This window comes from Cnephaeus nilssonii (genome assembly GCF_951640355.1).
Source record: "Cnephaeus nilssonii genome assembly, chromosome: 19".
Taxonomy (NCBI): domain Eukaryota; kingdom Metazoa; phylum Chordata; class Mammalia; order Chiroptera; family Vespertilionidae; genus Cnephaeus; species Cnephaeus nilssonii.
In genome coordinates, this window is record NC_137090.1 from 23605087 (window position 1) to 23627820 (window position 22734).

General features: G+C 49.9%; 1 protein-coding gene across 11 annotated transcripts in view; it reads right to left on the reverse strand.

Annotated features, from left to right (window-relative positions):
- Positions 1 to 19135, reverse strand: part of HNF1B (HNF1 homeobox B) — a 75572-nt gene extending 56437 nt beyond the window's left edge. For 6 of the 11 annotated variants that reach the window (XR_013815032.1, XM_079797359.1, XM_079797356.1 and 3 more), the window contains exons 1-4: positions 18778 to 19135; positions 14142 to 14341; positions 8676 to 8940; positions 6890 to 7125 (exon numbers count right to left, since the gene is read on the reverse strand). Coding sequence is in view for 8 of the 11 variants with exons in the window: in XM_079797359.1 (XP_079653485.1) it covers positions 6890 to 7125; positions 8676 to 8940; positions 14142 to 14341; positions 18778 to 19121 (1045 nt within the window). In the remaining 3 variants the exon portion in view is untranslated. The remainder of the gene's footprint in view (positions 1 to 6889; positions 7126 to 8675; positions 8941 to 14141; positions 14342 to 18777) is intronic. The other 5 variants (XR_013815033.1, XR_013815034.1, XM_079797358.1 and 2 more) reach the window with 1 other exon arrangement.
- Positions 19136 to 22734: the final 3599 nt, after the last annotated feature.

A 22734-nucleotide genomic window follows, 5' to 3' on the forward strand; every position in this document is an offset into this window, starting at 1 on the left:
GTGGGTGTCCCACTTTACACATTGAGAAACTGAGGCTCAGAGATCCTAGAGACTTGGGATCACACAGCTAGTAAGTGGGCAAGTTGAGGTTGGAATTCAGACCTGCTTCTGTATTCTATAGCCCATGATTTGGTTGCTATGCCCACTGGGTTTACAAAAAGATAGCCTGGAGAGTATCTTCAGTGTGTGTTAAACATTGGGGTTGGTGGTGGTGGGGCATCTACGGTTCAGCCTGCACACTGGGATTTTTAGAAGCTCCACAGTTGATTCTCAAGTGCAGTAAGGTATAGGAACCATTGTCCTACCTAGAACATGGGTCAGCAAACTGGGTTCACAGGCCAAAGCAGCCTGTTTCTGTATGATCCATGAACTCAGAATAGTTCATGGATCACACAAATAGTTATATTTTTAAATGGTTGGGGGAAATCAAAAGAAGGTTTTGTGTTAATGTGAAAATTCTAAAAAAAGTCAAATTTCAGTTTCTGTAAATAAAGTTTACTTGGAAGACAGCCGTGTGCATTCATTTGCATATGCCCCATGGCTATTTTTACTCTATAAAGGCAGTGTCAAGAAGAGACAGTATGTCCTGGAAAACCTGAAATATTGCCCTAGCCGGTTGCTCAGTGGTTAGAACATCAGCCCTCGGACTGAAGGGTTGCAGGTTCAATTCCAGTCAAGGGCACATACCTTGGCTGCAGTTTCAATCCCCGGCCTGGTGGGATTGTGTGTGGGAGGCAACCAATCAATGTGTCTCTCTCACATCGATGTTTCTCTCTCTCTCTCCCCCTCTCTTCCCCTCTATCTAAAAATCAATGGAAAAAAATATCCTTGGGTGATATTAACAAAAAAACAACAACCTAAAATATTTACTATCTGGCTCTTTACAAAAAAATAGTTTGTCAACCGCTATACTAGAGTTCTTGTGAACAGCTAGGATGATAACCACAATTGAATGCTTCATTTTATTTTATTTTATGACTAAGTTTCATTCATTCATATATATATATGCCTCTGCCCACTTTTCAAGAAGTACAAGCACAAATGGAGAAGGGAAAAATATGTGTATATGTATGAATGTATATATATTATATGTGTATGTGTATATATACATACATATATGTATATATATATATATATACACACACACACACACACACACACACATATATATAAGAGTATATCTCCAAAATATACACATATTTTTCCCTTCTCCATTTGTGCTTGTACTTCTTGAAAAGTGGGCAGAGGCATAAGGCCAGCAGATCTTATGCCTTCCCATCAAGCAATTAGCTTCAAAGACCCTTGCACAAATTTCTGCCTCTCTTTGCACCTTCAGTGTTTAATTCTGTCCAAGTTCCTGTCAGTTCCCATCAAACCTTCAACAAACAGATTCCAAGGGCACTTCTCCCACTACCTGCAGGCCAGGGCTCTGTGCTCGCAGGCAGCTTCCTTCCTTCTCAGAGCTAAATGGAGGCAACAAGGAGTCCTTGAATTCTCTAAGGGTCCTTCAGGGGGATCAGGCATGGCCAATAGGCTGCTTACAGTGATAGGAGGCCAGTATCTCCTGGCCCCTTTGTGCAGAGGGTGGGAGCCCCGCCAGCCCAGCAGCAGGCTTTCTTTGTATGCAGGCCAGGGTTGGTCCCCTATCTGGGGAAGGTTGCTGGCAGAATGCTCTGAAGGCCAGGCCTCTTAATCTCATTAATATCCTGATTGTCTTCCCCAATCTAGTGGCAGCCCATGAAGGTGATACGGCAAGATAAAACAACCTTCAAATTTAACAGATAAAATGGCAGCCAGATAAAGTCCTTAGGAAGGAGAATATTTGGGGCCATGTCCACCACTGAACTCCAAGTCAGTACAAAAGGGTTTCCTAAAATAGCAGACGTTTCAAGACAAGATTTGTTTCTCTTCTGAACTGAAATAATCGGCTACTTAGGGACAAAGGGGCTTATTTACTATGGGGACATTTGTTGCCGAGATGAATATTTTTACAACTGCCCTCATAAACCCCCTCCCCTTGTCTGCTGCGCAGGGAGGGGGTGGGGCTCCAGAGGTGAGCTGAGGTGCCTGCACTGTCTAAGAAGTCCCATTAAGTTGTTAAGACATTTAGTGCCCCAGACAGTGCTGACTGCAAGGGCAGTTCAAATCCCCACCCAGATGGGGATGGGGTCCTGAAAGAGAGGGCTTTGTTTCTTCCCTGGGCAGGGCATGAATCCACCTCGGTCAGGGGCAGCAGTTGGGTGGGTGGGTGGGGGGGAGCAGTAAACTAGCCAGATTGAGAGTCCCCCACCCTAACCCCACCTCTTTGGCCATGCTCTCCCAAAGCTTCTTTTTTGTCATTCAGGGGGGGGAGCAGTAAGAAAGTGGGAGAAGGGACTGTGTGTGTGTGTGTGTGTGTGTGTGTGTGGAGAGAGAGAGAGAGAGAGAGAGAGAGAGAGAGAGAGAGAGTTGGTTGGTTTTTCTGACTGAAAAGTTCTTAGCACCTGTATAAAGCAAAGAGAGAGAGACGGGGCCTGACAACCCCAAACCTGTCTCTGCCACTTACTAGCTGTATAAACTTGGGCAGATCACTTAGATTCTAAACATCTTACCTTCCCTGGTTGTATAATAGGGATGAGGATACAGATGGTTTCTACCCATCAAGGTTGTTGTCCAAGATGCTGCATGTATGTAGGTGCTCAGCCCAGAGCCTGGTACCCAAAAAGTACTCAATCAACACTAGCTGTTATGATGATTCACTTCAGTTACAACCCTGCCACTGGGCACCTTTTGAGATTTCCTTGGGTCCTGTGGACTTCAGCATGAAGGGAAACGATAGCAACCATACAGATATCCTAGCCCAGAGTTAGGCTTGTCTGGGACCCAAGATTAGATTCCTACCGATGACTTGGGAGATGTGAAAGGGGATGAGGAGGAGGCAGGATGCTCTGGTTTTCAAGCTCTGATCTGACCATCAGGACAATCAAGTCCACTGGGCTTGGAGAGAGAGGACTAGAGTACAGAGGGAGGGAGGAGTAAGCAGCCACAAAAATGAACATCTCCTCTTAGTAAAGACGCATGCTCCAGGGTAGCTCACCCCTGTGCCCCCCTTTCTTTCCAGGAGAGTGAGCCCAGATCTCCATCTGGAAAGGTGCTATAAGAATGAAGACAGTTTGAGTGGGGTGAATGAAGGCTGATGAAGACCTGCCCCTCCTTTGCTGTCGCAAGGCAGTGAGGTGAGTCTGCTGAGGGTGGTGGGGTGAGTTTGCTGAAAGTGGCCAGGTGTGAGTCTGCTGCAGATTGGAGCAAAAGGTACAGCAAGCAAGGCCACCATGGCTTGGCCCAAGGTTAGCCCAGCTTCCATCCCATGCCAACTTCCTCCTCCTCCTCAAGCCGATCAATACAAGCACCAGTCTCCAACCAGTCCTTTTCCTTGCCACAGCCCTGCTCTCTGACCTTTTGGGGGCCTTTCTCTTGATTCCACTCCAGAATGGAGGTAGGGGCCATCACTCCGGGCCTGCTCAATGGCCTCAGAATGGGCTGTCATGGGGCCTATAACCAGGGACAGCTCCTGCTGGCAAGAGTTGGAAAGGGGGGTGGGGGTGCAGATAAAGGCTTTCCCGGCTGAAGATAAATGGCCGCCTGCAGCCTGCTACAGTAACTTCAGGCCCCCAAGAAGAGCAAACAAAGGGTGCCCCTGTGACACTCCCTGGAAAGATGAAGGCCCATCAGCGGCAGCCAGGCTGGTTCAAAGCCCCAACTTAATTGTCAATTAAGCATGCATAAGGGACACAAAGCCATGACAACCGGGGACTGCATGCTGATGTGTGATTGTAAAGCCGGGAGGGGCTACGCTGAAAACAGCTGATTCTGCTGACAGTGTGTTTGTAGGGCACCTTGTAACCAATCAGCCGCTGACAGAGGCAAAGTGCTCCTCCTGCCACTCCTATTGTGCAGGACATTCCAGGACCAGGGTCACACCGTGGTCATCGTGGGCAAGTGGGCCACAAGGCGCTAAGCGTGGCCCGGAGGGAAGGGGCTCAGTTAGCGAAGGGATGCCCTCCTTTCCAGGAAGAGGCTTGAAGGGAAAGGTTTGTCTCTAAGGTGCCTCCAGTCCTCCTGGCTCAGATGCTGGTGTATGGAGGGGAATGAGGGAGGAGGTGTGGGATGGGGTTGGGGGGGCGCCGGGGCCTTGTCTTCACAGCTCAGCCTGAGAGGTTGCTAGTGCTGATGCTGATGCTGGTTTCTCCTCGCCACCACAGAGCAGTTTGTATTCTGCATCCAGTTACAGTTTGGACCTGGTTAGAGACCAAGAGACCTTACCTTGGTCGTGGGGACTGTGATGGGAAGGAAAGACATGAGGCTCTGCCGGACCAAAGCCTTCCCTGAGCACTGGGCTACAGCCTGCTGTCTGCCTGGCCCCAGGTGCTCTCCCGAGGAGCCCGTCACAGCTCATGTGCCACCTGCCCTGGCAGCCTGAGAGGGGGACACTGGAACTGATCCCCACTTCCTGCACCCCAGGCACCAGCCCTGGCCCAGGACACATCTCACTGCCTCTCAGCAATAAGGCCCCAGAGTGTGAAATTTAAAAGGAAATAGCTTCCTGCTGCCTATCATTTTTTCCCACTGTTTAGTTGTCTGTAATGATAATGATAATGACAGTAGTTATGGTTTACTGGAAAAGATAGTATTTATACATTTTCTCATTTAACCCGCACATGGACCCTAAGAGGTAGGTACTATCTCTCCATTTTACAGACAGTAAAGTCAGGCTCAAAGAAGTTATGTGAACTGGCCACGCTGTAGTTATGGGAATTAACCTGGTTGATTAGAACCAGGATTCAAAACCAAGTCCAGAGAATCCAGTCCCCGGGTGTGGACAAGGACTAGCTTGAGCAACCCTCAGTGAAAATTAAGACAGAGGGAAAGTCAGACAGTACAAGAGAACAGCATCCCACGGTTCTGGCTCTACAAATAGCAGTCTGTCCCTAGAAAGATGCATGAACCCCCAAAGATGACCTCAATTCCAAGCTAGTTCTGGGGACTCCACACTGGCATGATGCCTTCCAACTAGTTAATAAGCTTGCAAGGGCAGAGACATGTGGCTTCCTCATCACTAGCATGGTGTTGGGACTTGGTACGTGCTCAGAGCACACCTGTGCTGTGGAAGACATGGCATGGGAATCAGCAGCCGCAGTTTCCTTCTTCAACGTCCCTTCCAGTTTTAATATCCCATGATTTTTTAAAAGGCCAAGATTTCTGGGACCCCAGAAAATCCACTTCGAGTAGGATGCACCTTCTCAGACTGAACAGAGGGGTGTCTGGGCCCTGCCTAGCCTCCAGGACCTGCTGCCATCCCTCCGGCTCAGCTCCCTGGGCCTCCTGTCAATACACAGAATGCCTAAGCTAAGGACTCCGTGGTGACCTCACCACAACCCCAGCTTGTCAGAAAGCTGCTGGGCCTTTGTTTGGCTTGCAGGCTCCCTGACTTTGGTGTGGAGATCACAAGTCCCAGGACAATAGCCATTGTCTTCTCAATAATGCCCCTTGCCCCAGCCACGCCCCCCGCAGCTCCCAGCTCCAGCTCCATGGATCACTGCGGACAGCAAGCGCCTCTAGTGCTGCTCCATGCCAGTGCCGGCCACAAGCCATTTGCCACTGTCCTCTGAACCCTGCTTTGAATTGCCATAAAGGGACTAAGTTACTCTGCAATCAGGCCAGTGTTGGTCTGGGGGCTTCACTGCCTCTCAAGAGTAACCAATCTTTCTCCCCATGTGGCTGAGCCCTTCCTTCTGTGTGATCTGGGTCCAGAGAAGTTCTGAGTCCTGGCCTGGGCTTTACACTGGACAGTTGCAGGCTCCCAGAGACCCCTGAAGAGGTCATGCTATGGGAGGGTACAGTGTGAAACAAATGCTTGGATACCACCCAGCTGGTTGCTCTGAGCCTGCACCCCCCCGCACCCCCTCCCCACCCCACCCACCCATCCACACACACAACACTTAGGTCAGCTCCAGATCTCCGGCCTCTCCCAGCAGAAGGGCAACCAGCAGGCAAGGGGAGGAATATGTTTCAGAACCACTCCCAGGTTACAGATGGTGCTTGGCTCTCCTTTCACAAGTCTTATCCCAGAGCAGGCAGGGGACCATCACACACTTTGTCTATACAACCATCAAACCGGCCTCAATAAGCACACCCATCCCAGGAAGCCAGCTTTCCTGCAAGAACGAAGCCCCAGGGGGAAATACTCACCCCAGCCTATGCCTGATGCGACACTCAGCATATAGGGGTGCTTTCCCACAATGAGGATGTGGGATTCCATCCTGACAAGCCCATACCCCACAGCATAGGCATCCTAACCCAGGCCAGGGGCCTGGCACACAGACACACACAGTAGGTACCCAGTTGGTTTTTGCCTCATCACTGCAAATATTTCAAGTGACTCCACCCTAACTCTGGCAGAACACTGAACCAACAAGCAGAGGCTGCCCATAGCGTGGCCCTTCCCCAGAGGGCCCTGGGCTCCTCCTGCTGGAGCTGGACAGAGCCCTGACAGGCTACGGACAGGCAACCTTTCTGCCTGCGGTTTGCACCTAGCACACCAATAAGGTAGGCTTCTAGGTCCAATCTGATGGCGGCACTGACCTGCTGAGTCATCAGCCACAGAGGGAGAGGAAACAGGACCAGAGAAGAACGGGGCAAAGGGCTCTCGGGAGGCGGAGCAAGGACTCAAGAGGAACCCTGACCACAGCCACACACTCTTTTCAGGAGAATATTCCGGCAACAGGAGGGGGGCGGCTGTTGGGCCATCCCAAAGCATTTTTTCCTCTGGAAAAATCTTGAGCCAGGTGAGACCTTGGGGAGAAGTAGAGCAGTGGGATGGCCGAGGCCGCAGGGTCCAGGGCCTGCCTACCTGACAGCTTGTTGGGAGGAGAGGCACTGGGCTGGTGGTGGGGGGAGCCGTGGGAGAGCAGGGGGGTCAGGCTGTGCGTCTGGTTGGAGCTGTAGGCATCCATGGCCAGCTTCTGCCGGAACGCTTCCTCTTTCCTGCGGTTTGCAAACCAGTTGTAGACACGAACCTCAGTGACCAGGTTGGAGCCCAGGCCGTGGGCTTTGGAGGGGGAGACGCCTCGCTGCAAACATTCCGCCCTGAGAATGGAGAGAGGGGAGACGGTGAGCGAGGGTGGCCAGGGGCGGCTGGCTCTGCTTGGCCCCAAACACATAACCCCAAGGGTTTTGGTTGGAGTGTGAAGAGGCCAAGGAGAGAGCGGAAGCCTGGGAAAAGCCTGTCCAGAGAAAAAGTTGCCCGTGTAGTTCTCTGATGAGATGGCTGGAATGGGCTGAACAGAGTACCAAACAAGCTCTGTTGCCTGGAAGCCAGGGGCTTAGCCTCTGATGAGGCTCCAGTAAGAAGAGAAGAGAGCAAGCTGGGGACAGGCAACAAAGCTAAGTGGGTTTCTTGACACCTCCTTATATTGCTGCTCTTCCCGCCCTACAAGAGGCAAAGTCCTTCACTGGCTATCTGAGTCCCTTCATAGCACTCTAAAGGAATTCTGGTCTTTTGAGGTTTGGACACCCCAAACGAGTGCCAGGGAAGCCAGACCCCTTATTGTCACTACAGGAGTCCCCCCAAAGAGCAGATCTGAGAGAGATTCTTAGACATCACTGGATGCTGTCAGGGGGACAGAGCACAGCCTGAGGACTCTGTGACATGCATAGCTGACCGCTCTGCCTTCCTATTTTCTGGCCTGACCCCCCTCGCCACATCCTTCCACCATCAGAGCCAGTCCAGTCAAAGACAGAGAGAGCCCAGAGCCAGGAACAGAATGTTTAAAAAGTCACTGTTGGACACCTGGCCAGTATTGCTCAGTGGTTGAGCATCAACCTATGAAACAGGAGGTCACAGTTCGATTCCTGGTCAGGGTTGTGGGCTTGATCCCCAGTGGGAGTGTGCAAGAGGCAGCCAATCAATGATTCCCTCATCATTGACATTTCTATCTATCTCTCCCTATCCCTTCCTCTCTGAAATCAATAAAAAAATTCTCTTTTAAAGTCACTGTTGGAGTAAGGGAGGATGGAGGCAGGAATGAAACAAAAAGATATCTCAAGGATATCTAATAGTTTTCTTTAAAATTACATGTAGTTGTTAAGATACAAAAAAGAACTCTAATCAGTATGGGTAGAGTGCACTGAACAGATCCAAGTCTCCTTTGGGACCAATGGATATACAACTGGTTGAGGACAGAGTCAGTCTGGGACTCATGGACAGTTTTTCCCTGGTCTATACGAAGGTCAAACATGTTGAGTCCCATTTCACTGGCACCATATGTTAGACCAGCACTCTCCAGACTATCCTCCCTGGAATAATAGTTCACACAGGGAGTCCCCAGAAGAAAAGATTCCATGGTTCACAACCAATTCAACAAAGCTAAGGGGGTTTCTTGACTACAGGACCTTTATGACCCAGGGCCTTTATGACGCAGGGCCTTTATGACTGCCTACGAAGAAGTATGCATACGATATCCTCAAATTTACTTATTAAGGACTTGAAATTACAGTTCCGTGGAACATGCTTTGGGAGACCCTAGTTGAGCCACACTTATCTGGGTAACCAGTGTCTCAGTATCCCAGGACCCAGGGGATGGATCTCAGGTCCGTGTGTTTGCCCGCCTGCTCCAGGGAGCTTCCGGTGGTGTTACCTGTTGCACTCCTCCACTAAGGCCTCCCTCTCTTCCTTGCTGGGGTTCTTTTGCCGATCGTAGGCCTGGTACAAGATTTGCTGGGATGCGGGCCCCCATTTGAACCGGTTGCGACGCATCTTCTTGTTGGGGGGCTCAGAGCAGGCATCATCGGACTGCCCAGGCCCCTGGCTCTGTTGACTGAACTCTGGAAAGAGAAACAGCAGCTGATCCTGACTGCTTTTGTCTGTCATATTTCCAGAACTTTGGACTGTCTGGTTGAATTCTGAAAAAAGAGAAAGGAGTAGATTTGATAGAGTCTAGCCTTCACTTGGCAGACAGACAGACAGACAGACAGATGAACAAAAACATTTTTAGTCCTCTCCCCTAAGCTTTGTGACCTGCCGTTATTGCATGCGAGGATACAAAGGGGAGGCTCCGGGTTGGCCCCTCATGGCTCACCTCAGTTCATACCACCAAAGCCACCCCTTTCCTTTCTTTGAAGGAGCTCAAAGGTGGCCAAGCATTTTTTTTTTTATAAGAGCAATTTATTATTACTTTTTCCCATTGGTTCCCTGGCCTCAGACATGAAGCAACCCTCTGTGTATCCTGAACTCTTGTATTTTGATATCAAGGGGATGAACTCAACCAAGTCTCAAATCTAGGGGGAAACTGCTCAAAGTACAATTTGCAGTTAGACAAATAGCTCTCCCCACCACTCCTCTCTCCTCACATGCCCTCGGCATCTTCATTATGATATTATGCTCTTAGGAAAACCTCAAACCTCAAACTTTTGACCACAGCTTCAAAATAAACAAAACAAGAGCTTTGTATTGGAAAGAGAAATGGCTCTCTAAGTATCAGATAATTTCGAAGGCAATGGTGTGCGTGTGTGTGTGTGTGTGTGTGTGTGTGTGTGTGTGTGTGTGTGTATACAACCAGGGGTCTATTTATGAGGGAAAAGTCTTAGAGACCCACCCGCACATTTGAAAGATGGCAAATGCAGACGACAACAAACACAGGACTCTTCTAGGAATGGCATTAATGAGTTGGAGAAAGAGAAATGCAGATGGAACGATGCTCCCCGTCTGTCTAGTTCCCAGGATCCAGGCATATCATGACCCTCAACACATTTTGGTTGAAAGAATGAAAGAAAGATGGCAGCGTGCTCAGTGGTGATACCCTAGCTTTATGGTTTAAGTGAGATTTGATATTTACTTATGGAAGGAGAGAGCTTTGTTGTTCTCTTCCTTACATCTGCGTGAAGCAGTGCTCATCGGGGTGACTGATTCCATTTTACAGATGAATAAGCATAGGGGCCAAGCACTCTGCTGAGCCAGGACATGTAACAGATTCATTTCCTAACTCCTGGTCCTCATGTTCTGAACCTTGATGTTTTTCTCTCTTGGTTTCTGAAGTCACACCCACAGGTCTCAGAGACAACTAGATCCAAAATCTTAGGTTCAAAGTCAGGCCTACTTAATACTACTTAATACTTGAATCCCCTCTACCACACCCTACCACATGGTCCTCCATCTATACACCTCCAGCAATGGGGAAGTCAACCTTTTGCACTCGGATGTCGAGTGTGACTCGACATGGTTAGCATCAGTAGCAGCTCTTTTTATACTCTTTGAATGTATCAATAATTTGAAATATAAAAAAATCCAAATAAATAAGTTTGTATGAAAAGAAACTCCAGTTTTTTATTCTACTGCCGCGCTTTGTAAAATCTGGGGTATTTAAAAAATTAAATCCCGAGTAGAATAAAGGAACCGAGAAAAAAGCAAGCGAGTGCAAAGGGTTAACCACACCAATCTAGGGATTAATTTCCACTTTGGTACATCACAAGGAGCAGTGGGCCCCTAATGCCCCTGGATTCAGGACCCCCGCTGCAGGTGGTATTGGGCTCTGCTTAACTGACTGCGGATTGGCCAAGTCAATGAGCAGTCTCCCAGGTTGATGGACTGAACATGTCACTGGGGCCTTTTATTTGGATCCCACCCACTTTTGACGATTCTCAGGCCATTTTGGGCTCTGTTTTCACTGGTCCCCAACTATTCCTTGGGATACCTAGGAGAGTTTCTGCCCAATTTACTGGCAGGAAGTCACTGACTCAAAGGGATAATGTAGAGCCAGTCCCAGCCAAGTTACTTAAGTCCCTGGTCCCTCAGCTTCCCCATCTGTGGAATGGGACTGGGTGAAAACCTAAGGGGCTCTAAATATCTTAGAACATCTACCCCTAGTCAGGATGATGATGATGACCCCAATTCCTAAGGAAGCTATACTTTTCAAAGTGCTTTCACACCTCCTATATCATTTGGTCTTCACAGCAGCAATCTAAATACAGTCACTTTAGGGACAAGCAGTCAGAGGGGCAGAGAGAAGTTCTCTGCTCAGTGGGGGTCTGTCTCAGTGTCTTCTCTCCTCTCTGTGGCCCTGAGGAATCACCATGAATAGTAGCCAAAGCCAGTATGGCTAAGCTTAAGGACCCAGGATCAACTTGAGGTTCTGCACTTGATGTGAATGGATGTAATAACAGTTAACATTTATTGAACCCTTTCTATGGTATTGAGCCAAGTTCTCTACATGTACCCCTTCATCTAATTCTCACAACCTCTCCATGCCACAAGTATTGCTCTCTCAATTTTATAGATGAAGACACTGAGGTTCAGGCTGATTAAATGACCTGCCCAAAGTCACATGGATGTGGGGCAGAAGCCAGGATGTGAACTCAACCTGTAGCCCCTAAGGCTCGTAACCAGCAGCCTTTGCATCAGTTCTCACTAAAAACAAAACACAAATAATACACCTACAAAACCTTCAAATCTGACTCAGGTGGAGGTTAACAAAAAACTGAATCCTGAAGTTTTGTCTGTGGCGGGTGTGAAACACATTCACAACCACCGCTGGTGTGGGGGCTGCCTGCCTGTCAGCTGTCCTTTGAGAAGGCAGCAGCCCGCATGGTGCTCAGAACTCAGGGTCAGCCAGGCTGACGTGCCTGTAGGTGCTCAATAACATCCATGCTCTATTTACATCAGAGCCTTGGCCCTAACCTCTCTCAATTTTTGAAGAACAAGATTCTCCCAGGTTTTCCAGTCACCACCAACTCTCCACTTCTTTCCAGATTAATGGGGGGGGGGGGGGGCATGAGGCAATAAGAAGAGAAAGAAAATGTTCACTGCTAATAAAAATTAATTTGGAGAAGTTGGGTGCAGTAAATTCTTTATAGGCTCAGAGGCCGGCTTGGACAAGGAGATTCTACATGCATAGAAGGGCCCATGAATATTACCATTTATTATTTTCTCAAGAAAATTTGTAATCAAATAATAGCTTTTTAAAATTATCCTAGCTCCTTTTCCTTCCTCCCCCCTCCCATTCACACTGTCCCTCTTTTATTTATCTCACTTCCTAATTTTTATCCGTCAGACTTTGGTTCAAATGTCACCACCTCCAGAAAGCCCTCCACGATGTCTCCAGCCAGTTTAGCAATTCCTCCGATGTCCCTTGTAATAGCATTATAACAGCCTTTAGAAAGCAGTTGTCATTATTTATTCAAACATTTCATCCCTTCATTAGGTTGTAAGCCTCTGGAGAAAAGATCCTGGGTATCCCACAGCCCAGCACAGTGCTTGGCACCTAACAGGAGCTCATATAGTATTTTCAGAATGTTTCTGAAGCTCTTAAGCTTTATGTCTCATTTAACTTTGAACAACAACAACAATGTAAAAACTCCCCTGCAGACTATCATACATTTTTGTAAAATGTCGCTTCTCAAGTATCTTGAGACATTTTCTAGGACTTCTTGTCTTTTTAGAAGCTCCCAGTTGGCCTCTCCTTTCTGAGGGAACTCCCATTGAACACAGGGAGGCAGCTCAAGCTAAAGACGTTGCATGGGGCCTGGCTCCTGATAATGGACTTTCGGGAATTACACAGTTGCTTCAGGTCAGAAACCCAAAATTTTCCCGAACTAGTCACCATGGATGATGGACCAACCCAGAGCCCCTTCCCCGACACAGCAAAGAGCTCTCACATTACTGCTTGTCATCTATCTGTTTAATGCCTCCAACAAAAGAGCAAATGACCACAATATAAGATGAATGTCTAAAAAAACCTTTCCTTCCATCATGAAGGCCTCTCCAGCCCCCAGACATTGAGACAATAAATACTGAACCAATCACTCTGGAGCAGTGTATGACAGAAAACAAGAATGATTTTTAAAAGTGGCCATCCAGCTAGAGGGGGTTAAAACTAACCCAGAAAGTGATGGAAACTAACATCTTGACAAAGACAGAAAAGCTCACAGCCCAGGGGACAGTGTGTGGAAGACTGAAAACTCGGCAAAGTGTAAGATCAAAATAATTCAAGTATTGCTCTGGCCAGTGTGGCTCAGTTGGTTGAGCATTGTCCCATGCACTGAAATGTCACTGGTTTGATTCCTGGTCAAGGCACATGCCCAGGTTGGGGGCTCAATACACCATCATGCAGGAGGCAGCCAATGTTTCTCATATCTCTCTCTCTCTCTCTCTCTCTCTCTCTCTCTCTCTCTCTCTCTCCCCTCCTTTCCTCTCTCTCTCAAATCAATAAAAACATATTTTAAAAAATAATTAAAGTATACTGTAAAAGTATACTTTTCCTAAAATAAAAACAGTATGTTATTCATACTCTGGCCATTCAAATGAAGTTCAAACTTCCTTAGACTTCAAAACAAAAATCTCTCAGTATTATTGAGTGAAAGAAATCTTGGGACAGAGAGGAAATTTGGGAATGGAATGACAAGAATGGATTGGTCAGAGTTCCAAAGGCAGACACTTTTACTGAGTCCTGCCTTAGTGAGAGGCAGCTTCTTCATTAGACAGGGTCACAAGCTGAGGTCCCCCAACGACCAATTTTAGTCAATGTGAGTAGCACCTTAAACGGCTCCAGAACTTCAGTAACTACCCCCACACCCACCAAAACAAAAAACAAAATAAAACAACAACAACAACAAACATGATCAGGTTCTGGATGTATATTTATAGAAATACTCTCTATTTTTAAAAATATTTTTTCCAGAGGGGAGAGGAATAACAGTAACAGTGATCAATATTATTGATTGAATAGGAAATGCCTTCCTTGGGAACTTTAATCTGTGTCAAGGGGAGCTGCTTTGCTTACTTTGAGGATAATATTCCTCTGTTACCGTCTTGGTTTCCAAGAGAAAGACGTGTGGAAGCAGGGGCCAAAAATTTCAAGGTAAATTGCACACTCTGAAGGACTTGTCAAAACACCTGGCTGGGTAGTAAAGGAACCACAGAAGAAGAAAATGCTGTAGGCTAATCCACCATACAGCGACTAGGACGGCCCAATCCACCTGCTAGCTTCATTTTATGTAGCAAGTGCTACGAAGGCTTTCTTGATGAGGTGAAAACTGAGGTATCCCACAGGGGTCAGAGTTAGGGCAAAGGTCACTCGAGGTTGAGGCAGAAGCAGAATTAAAACACTTACGTCGGAGGATCTCCCGCTGCTTTCGGACGTACCAGGTGTACAGGGCGGCGCGCTTCTGGGTCTTCATGGGAGTGCCCTTGTTGAGATGCTGTGAGAGGTGTGACTGGTTCAGACCCGTGACATCGACCACCTCCCTCTGGGGGATGTTGTGTTGCTGCATGTAGCCCTTGATCATCTTGGCAGCTCTCCAGGGGTCCTCACTAGGCAGATAAACAAATGGTTAGGGTGCTGGTGGGAGATGTCTGGGGAGAAATATTCTCTTTCTCTGGGTTTTACCTAAACTCTGATCTTCACCTATTTCTTCACCTGTCCTAGCTACATCCTTGGGAAAGAGGTGAGGCCAAAATAGAACCTATAATAGTACTATATGAGAGCTCCTATAGAGTACACTCCATCCCTTTCTTCTGCGATTAGGAGGGGAACGATGAAGATGACTTCCTGTCTTCAGGAACGGGAAAGCACCGCCAGCACTCATTAGGCAGAAAGAAAAGATCCTATTTTATTTTGGTTTCCTTCATTTGCCTGGAATGTGAGAGACTTAAGAGACAGGAGCCCCATTAGAAAGTGGAGATGCCATCGGCTAGGGGCTGGGCAGAACGATCCTACCAGGATAGGGGGTAGCATCAGTTTCTCAATTTACCTAGACCTCTCCCACATTATTTTCCTTCTGAATGGGTATCTCAGTTTCTTGTCTTATAAAATAGGAGTAAAACATATATGTCCACCTCCTGAGATGCAAGGAGGACTTCTTAGCCAGATATTAAATGGTTTTCCAATTTTCTGAAAAGTTTTAAGAAGTATAATAACATTCTTCCCTGGGACTGAAAAATCACTCCATTGTGATTGCAACCCTTAGGCAAACACATAAAGTTAAAAAAATAAATTTCACCACAGCCACGCCTCCCAAATAAAACCTGATGGGGAGAAATAAATAATTTTGGTTTCTGAATAAGATATTATCTATCCCCAATGCCTTGTTTTCCTGTATTCCTACATTTCTGCCCTAACAGGGTCAGAATATCTGAAAGGCAAAATTTCTCCTAAATTTCAAGCTTCAGATAAGAACTTGCTTATATTTTTCATTTCTCATAAACAATGAGAAATGGGGTGCGAAAGGCTTCTTTAAAACAATGTGTTGATGCCTTTGAATTTTATTTATTCAAAATAGTTTCAACTTTGTCAATATCTTTACTTGCTTGTTGAATAGGTGACTTAAAACTGAGAGATGCCATTTAAAACAAACAATTAATGTACAGTATAGAAAAAAGTGTTAAAAGAAGCAATATATCCACATACACTATTTAATGCTGCTACATATTTAATTTAAAAAAATCAACATCCCTTTATGTTGATATATATAGTAGCCTGATAGAACATGAAAAAAATGAAGGGAAAATTAGTTTCAGATAAAACAATAAAAAAAGGTGTAAAGTAGAGATCAAAACAAATATGATGTTGCAGATTAAATAACCAATTTATTTCTAAATGGTGCCTATAATATGTCAAATAAATTTTGTTTAATGAATTTAAAATCTAGTAATTAAATGGGTATCGTTTGTAAGCATTTGAATAACAGGTTATTTTAGCAGTTCTTTGATATTAAATTCGTGAGAACAGATGTTTTTGAGAAATGCAAACTCTTAAGATTAGTTAAATATAAGTTAATGAATTTCTCAAGAATTAAAAAGGTTGCTTCCAACTAATTCAATATAATGAAGTAATAACAAGAACCAAAAGAAATGAGAAAATACAAGTACAGTTTCAAACATGGAGAATTCACCTCCAGTTCGAGAAAAAGAATGTAACATTTTGGACATACGCGTGTATCGGAGATAACTTAAAAGCTTATTTCTGGTGAGTACTTCCACAGATATTTTTAGGGTAGAAAAAACACTTTCAGCAGATAGGAATAATAATGGCTAAAGTTAGAAAAAGCATTTGCTTCCGTTAATATTGCTTTAACAGATTTTCTTTGGTTATTTTTGTTTTGCTTGAATTTCTTTACCTGTGTTAATTTTGTGTGTCTAAGAAACCTAGCGAAATAGTGTAATGTTCTAAGATCCAAAGGTTCTGTGGAAAGAGTGAATTAGCTCAACAATTGGGAAGGTTTAAAAAAAACAAAAGCCCAAGAAAACCCCATGCACTGTAGCAAACCTGTAAGCCGCACTGCAGGACTGGAGTGGGGCTAAGATGGCGTAGTTACACCTTGACAGCGTTCTGCCCCCAGAATTTACATCTATTCGCTGGGAAGCGCTCGGAGAACTGGCTACTTTTTAAAATGTGAACATGTTCTGGGTTCCTGAGCCCGGTCAGCGCACGGCTCCGGAGAAGCGCGCGCGGCCATTGTGCTCGCAGCGCAGGTGTCAAACGCCCGCCCCGGCGCGGGCCCAGCCGCCCGGCGCGCTCCTTCCCAAACAACACCTCCCGGGCCCGGCACCCCGGCTCCGCCCTGGACCCCGGCGCCGCGCCCCGGCTCCTCCGCAAGCCGCCACCTTCCCAGCCCGGAGGCCGGCTCCACCTGGAGCCGCGGCCGCCGGCCGCACAGCCCCGACCCTTCCTTTCTCGCCTTTCTCCTCCAGAAGGTCTCCGGTGCGGTGCGCGCAGGAGCTCCAAAAAGTGACTTTTCCTGTTCGCTTCTTTCCGCCTTAGGGGAACTGAGCGAGCCAAAAGGGGAGTGCTTGTGTCTGGTGCTCAGGAACCCACGGTGCAGCGCCATGGGAACCGTTAGCCATTTCTTGAAAAATTACTTTAATAAAGTCCGACAACTCCCGAGGTGGGGGAGGAAAGGCAGCGGCGGCTGGGGACGGGGAGAGACACCGCGGGCCTGCCCTGGGTCTGCACCCCGGCGAGGGTCGGAGGCCCCCGAGGCCGGCTCCCCACCCGCGGAGGCCGGGGCTCGGCGCAGGGCCGAGGACGGCGCAGGCGTCGGCCGCGCGGGGGCTTGGCCGGGGCGCCCCGCGGCGCCGTGCGTGCCGGTGCGCGCTGCGCTGGCCGCGGCGAGCAGCCCCGCGTCCGCGTGTGGATTTCCTTCCCGCTCCCGGCCGCGTTTACAACCTCACCAATGAATAACCCGCCTCTCTGTTCAACCTAATCACGACTCTTTGTGTATCTTTCTGTTGATGATTTATAGAAATAAATTAATAACGCCCTAACTCCACGTGCTGCCGTGTCGGTTACCTCCGTGCTGCGTCCAGCCCCGCGTCGGGCTGGGTGCGGAGGGGCGCCCTGGGTCGCCCCGGGATCCCCGGAGCCCGGCTAAGCAGGTGGGCGTCTGCGGCCGGGCGGAGAGGCCTAGGCCCCGCAGGCCCGGGTGGCAGGCGGCGGGAGCTCAGTCAACCCGCCAGGCCCTGGTCAACCTCCAGGCCGCCCTGGCGCCCCCGTCACTCCTTCCGACCCGTCTCACCTTCCTGTCCCCGAACCCTCGGAGGCGGGAGAGAAACCGCCCCTGCACCGGGGAAAACAAGGGAAGAACCTCAAACCCACGAATTGTAGCAAAGTACGTTTGGAAGAAAAAAAAAATCTAGAAACTCCCCTGACTGTCTTTGCTTAGAGAGTAAGCCGGCGGGTCCCCAGATAGCAAATTCAAATGCAAGGTCACATCCCATCCCAAACTGCCGCTGCGGGCGTGCAGCCGAGGCCGCCGGAGTCCGGGCCGGGACTTGGGGCCGGGCGCTGCCTGGAAACCGCGGCGCTCAGGTGTCCGAGGCCGCGCGAGGGGCCGGGTCCTGAGCGAAGTGGCCGGGAGCGACGTGCGCTCTCCGGGAGCGGCTCGGCTCCTTCAGCAATTAGCAGCCAGCTGTCACAGCCTGAAGCCGGTCTGCGAGGCCCAGCAAACCACCCCGAACACGGAGACAGGCCGCCGGCCGGCCGCCCGAGTTCCCCGGGGACGCCGGGGTGTCAGCGGCCAGATCCAGCGACGCCCTCCTTTCTCAGGTCGCGACCAGGTCCGCTGCGAACCGGGGTTTGCGCCGCCTCTGCCTCTCGCTCCCTGGCTTCAATACGTGCACTTGCTTTTGCCCAGTGCGGGTCCGCCCTGACCCTACAACAGACAAGCCTTTTCCTTTGCAAACCTACACCTGTTTGGGGGACTCCGGGTAATCCTGGGGCCTAGCGAGAGCGCTGGCAGTGGGAGTGGGAGTGCAAATGGGAGAACTCGCCCCCAGCCCCGGCCCGGGTGCAGCCGGCCCCTCTGCGAAGCACTGCCGGGCACCGCGCCGCAGGCCGGCCTGCGTTTTCCCGGGCCGAGAGGAAGCGGCCGGGAGACACGCGTGGCCTGCGACTCGCGGGGCCCGAGCCTCTGCTCCTGGGGAACCGCGGCCGTTTCACTGCACCCACTCGCACCTTCGGTTGCGTGGGCAACCCTTAGGCAAAGGGCTCCGCCGCTGGGTTCCTGCAGGCCCAGCTCCAGCTCTGCCGGGAGGGCCCCTCGGCCGGACACTAGCCTGAGCCGGGGATAGAAGCCCCGGGGCTCCGGGCCGGCCGGGGGAGCGGCTGGGAGGGGTCCAGGGGTGGGGAGAGAAGCGGAGCACCCCGCCGGGGACTGACTTCTCTGGTGGGAAGCAGGCAGGGTGGTCGGGCGAAGGGTGGCTCCGGCACAGAGGGCCCGGCGCACACTCCCCACCGGGCCCGCACCTACCTGAGCATCCGGTCCACCTCCGCCCGCTGCTCCACCGCCTCCTCGGTGTTGAGCGCTTGCAGCTCCTTGAGGATGGGAGGGGTGTCATAGTCGTCCCCGTCCTCGGAGCCCTCGTCCCCGGACAGGCGGCCCTTGGGGTGGCCGTTGGTCAAAGTGTGGAAGACCGGCTTGGTGTCGGGTTCGGCCCCGCTCCCGGGGGACAGGGGCAGGGTCTCCAGCTTCACCCCGAAGCTCGGGGAGGGCAGCAATTCCTCCAAGGCCTGGACCAGCACCTCCTTGGTGACGCCGGAGCTCAGCAGGGCGCTCAGGAGTTCTTGCTGAAGCGACGTGAGCTTGGACACCATTTTCCAAGGACAGAAAAAAGAAGGGGTGGGGGGGGATGTAGGTGCGAGAGAAGAGGGTGGTGGGGAGTTTCACAAACGAACCCCAAGTCCAGGAAGCCCCCCACCCTTCAGCCTCCAGACACCTGTTACTCCCCGGGGTCCCGGAGCCTCCTCCGAGAAGTCAGAAAACTTCTAACTGGCCATGATCGCCACCATTAGGCCATATAAGATATGCAAATCAGCGGGGAGGGCCGGCTTTCGGCAAGATGCAAATGACCGTGGGGAGGGGGGAAAACCGAGAGCGGGAGAGCCCGAGGGGCAGACGTGGGGAGCCGGGGACCCGGGCGGAGCGGGGCTGGCCGGGCCCATTGTGCTCCCGCTCGGGGGCTGAGGGCCTTCTGGTGCTGGTTCTGTTTATCAGCCAAACTGGAGCCGACCTTTGGACCGGTGAAGCCAGGAGTTCGCAGCCTGGTGTGGAGGCTCCGGGCTTTCCCCCCGGCCGCGGGTCCGGCTCTAGTCTGGAGAGAAGAAACTGCGCTTCAGGGGCCCAGGTGAGCGCTGGAGGAAGTTGGGGAGTTCTTGCAGCTAGGAGATGGAGGAGGAGGGGAGAGTAGAGTCCCTCCGGGGCGTCCGAACCAACGCCGGAGGTGGAGGGCCGGGGGAGCCCGCCGGGCAGAGATCCTGACCGCTGGGGAAGGGACGCCCGGACCTGGGGGAGGAGGGGGAGGGAGTTAGGGTTAGGCGGGATGAGTGCCGGTTGCAGAGACCTCGTTTAGTTGCACTCTGCAGCCCGCCCCCCGCCCCCCGCCCTCTCTAGCCCGCTCGGCGGTTAGGTTTGCAGAAATGTCGCCTCTGAGCGTTGGCGAGCGGGAAGGAGGCGCAGGCTAGTGCATGGTCAGGGGGAGCAGCCAAAGCTCTTTCCCCGGCACCCGGCTGCCCCCGCACCAGGCCTGGCCCGGCTGTGTGTGTGTGTGTGTGGGGGGGGGGGGGGGGGCGGACGCTGGGGCCACGCTCTCCAGTTCAAACCCAGAATATCAAAGCGCCTCCGCTTTCGGGGCACAATTAGGATGGCGGGGGGCCTCCTTTCTAGCAGTGGAAGCAAGCCGCGGCCTGCATGCAGCTGGTGGACAGCGGACGGCCGCGTGTCCCACCTTGACCCACTGACTTCTGGTTTATTCACAGCTCCGGGACGCGAGCGGTTCCTGGGGGCTAGGCCGCACTCTGCAGACGCAGGGAGGAGGCGCACGTTGAGATGGCGTCCAAGAGGGAAATACGTTTTGTTTTGTATTGTTTTTCCCACCCCGGTCTGGGCCAGGAAGGAGGCCGGGAATCTTTCGGCACCACAGAAATTTCACCTGCATCTCCCTGGGGCGTGGACAGGGCAGGAGGGAGGCCCAAGAGCACCCCACTAAGACAGTGCAGAAGAAAGAGGGGAACGGGCTTTTTCAGGATCCACTCATCACAGACCCATAGTTTCTGGGGCAGAGAACATCCCTTTCCCCTCTCTAAGCCTCAATTTCATCTGCAAAATACTGATACCTGCAGTGCAGGGAGGGGGCGGGGGGGGGGGAAGACTTGTGTGCGTTGAAGGAGACTCCCTGGGAAACCCTGGAGCCTGATGATACTTGGCAGTCTGGGGAGGCTGGGAGCCCGTTCCCAGCAGTAAAATCTAGCCCCTCTGGAGGCTTAGGGTTCTCAAAGTCCAGCAGATCCAGCGCCAGGGTTGGAGGGACTAAGAGATTAGGAACAAAAATTCAGACCCCTCCGGGAATTAGCGAAGGTGCTTCTAAGCAAATTCTCCTACCTTTCCCACTTTTAACAGGTAATTAGGAGGAAGTTGGGGTTAGTTTCAGGAAGAGAAGAATTTCGATGTGGGGGAGGAAAGGTCAACAGCTCTCCATCTGCTAAATTCAGAGTCAAATCGGGGTGTAGGAAGGCGGATCCTCCCAGTGTCACTGATCCAAGTCTGGCTGCGGAGGAACTAGGCTGCCACTTTCAAATACAGAATCTGCTACACATGTGCTAGGAGCCAAAAAGCAGGGGGGTGGCTGTGTGCATGGAGCCCTGGGGGAAGTTTGCACTACCTCAGACGCTCCCTGAGAAAGGGGTAGGCAGTAAGTTCATGGAAAGGAGGTTCCTTCGTTTCACCTTATTGTCTTCTGGTTGTTGTGACATATGGGAGGTCCTCCCGCTCACAATTCGGCCCCCTGGGAGAACATTCTCTGCCTACCCAGCTCCCCTCAACCAAGATAATGAAGTGTTGAGAGTCAATGTCCCTGGAGAACACGCTCTTTGTCTCTCTCTCTCTCTCACTTGCTATCATGATAGAAGCAGTCAAGTGTAATGAAGATCAGTTTCTGTGTTTAGCTGGAAAAACCCATTAAAAAACCAGCCATCACTTCCCTTTTAACAACAGAACTTTGATTTGTAGTTCCAATTGCTCGGTGCCCAGTCTGACTCTCAAGCTCCCTTCTCTCTCAAAATTCAGGTGGCGGCAAACCCATTCTTCCCCCTACCCCAAGCAAACTATGTGAACATACAGGAAGTCTCACAAAGTAGAGGGAAACTTCCTATGAGTGTCCAGATAGTCTTGCAGGTGATCTATTTCTACCCAGCGATTTCGGGTAACCCCCTGCCCAGATGGACCTCGTGCATGCCACCTAGGGCAATAGGAGAGCTCACAAGGTAACTGCAACTACAGATCCGTGAACAGATCCAATACCTACCCCTTCATATGGAAAGTGTAAGCATCCCAGCAGATAGTCCTACAGGATGTGAGTCGGAAATGCTAGCTAAATGAATTACCTCATAAAATCCTTTGGTTAAACTTCCCCCAAATGGAAGAAACAAGAATACAGTGGAAATACTCTTTGTTTATGCTTCACATAGGATAAGTGGTGATGGACTGATAGAGCAGCCCCATTTTAAAGATGGGAAAATAAGACAGAGGACATTTTAAGGAATTGTTAATGTAAAGGCTGAATGGTTATTTCTGGATGATGCCATAAAGGTAATTTTTGTTTCTTTATTTGTACTTCTCAGTTTTCTGAGTTGTCAGCAAGGAAGTTGTAGAATACCTTTCCTAGACACAAAAGGGTATATACTATGTGATTCCGTTTATACGAAGTTAACAAGCAGGATAAATTAATCCATGGTGATAGAAGTTAAAATCGATGTTACTTCTGGGTATTCATAGAGATGGATGGGTCATGAGGGAGCTTGCTGGTATGCTAGAAAAGTCCTATATCTTGATTGGGATGGTGGGCACATCATCAGGCTATCCATTTAGGGTTTGTGCATGTTGCTATAAGTTATAACTTAGTAAAGAGTAAATTAAAGCAATAATTCCAAAGTGTAAAATGTAAAGAGTGGGTGGAAGTCACCTTCTTACTCCCTCCCAACTGTTTACTGTTGACATGTGACCCTCCAGCTTCTTTTCCATTTACCATATATAGTTTATCACCATTAAAACCTGTAGACCAATATATTCCAGACCGATATATTCCAGGGGTTGACAATATATATATTGTAGACCGATATATTCCAGGGGTTGACAAACCTTTTCTATAAAGTGCCAGATAGTAACATATTTTAGGCGTTGTGTGCCATACAGTCTTTTGCACAAGTACTTAAC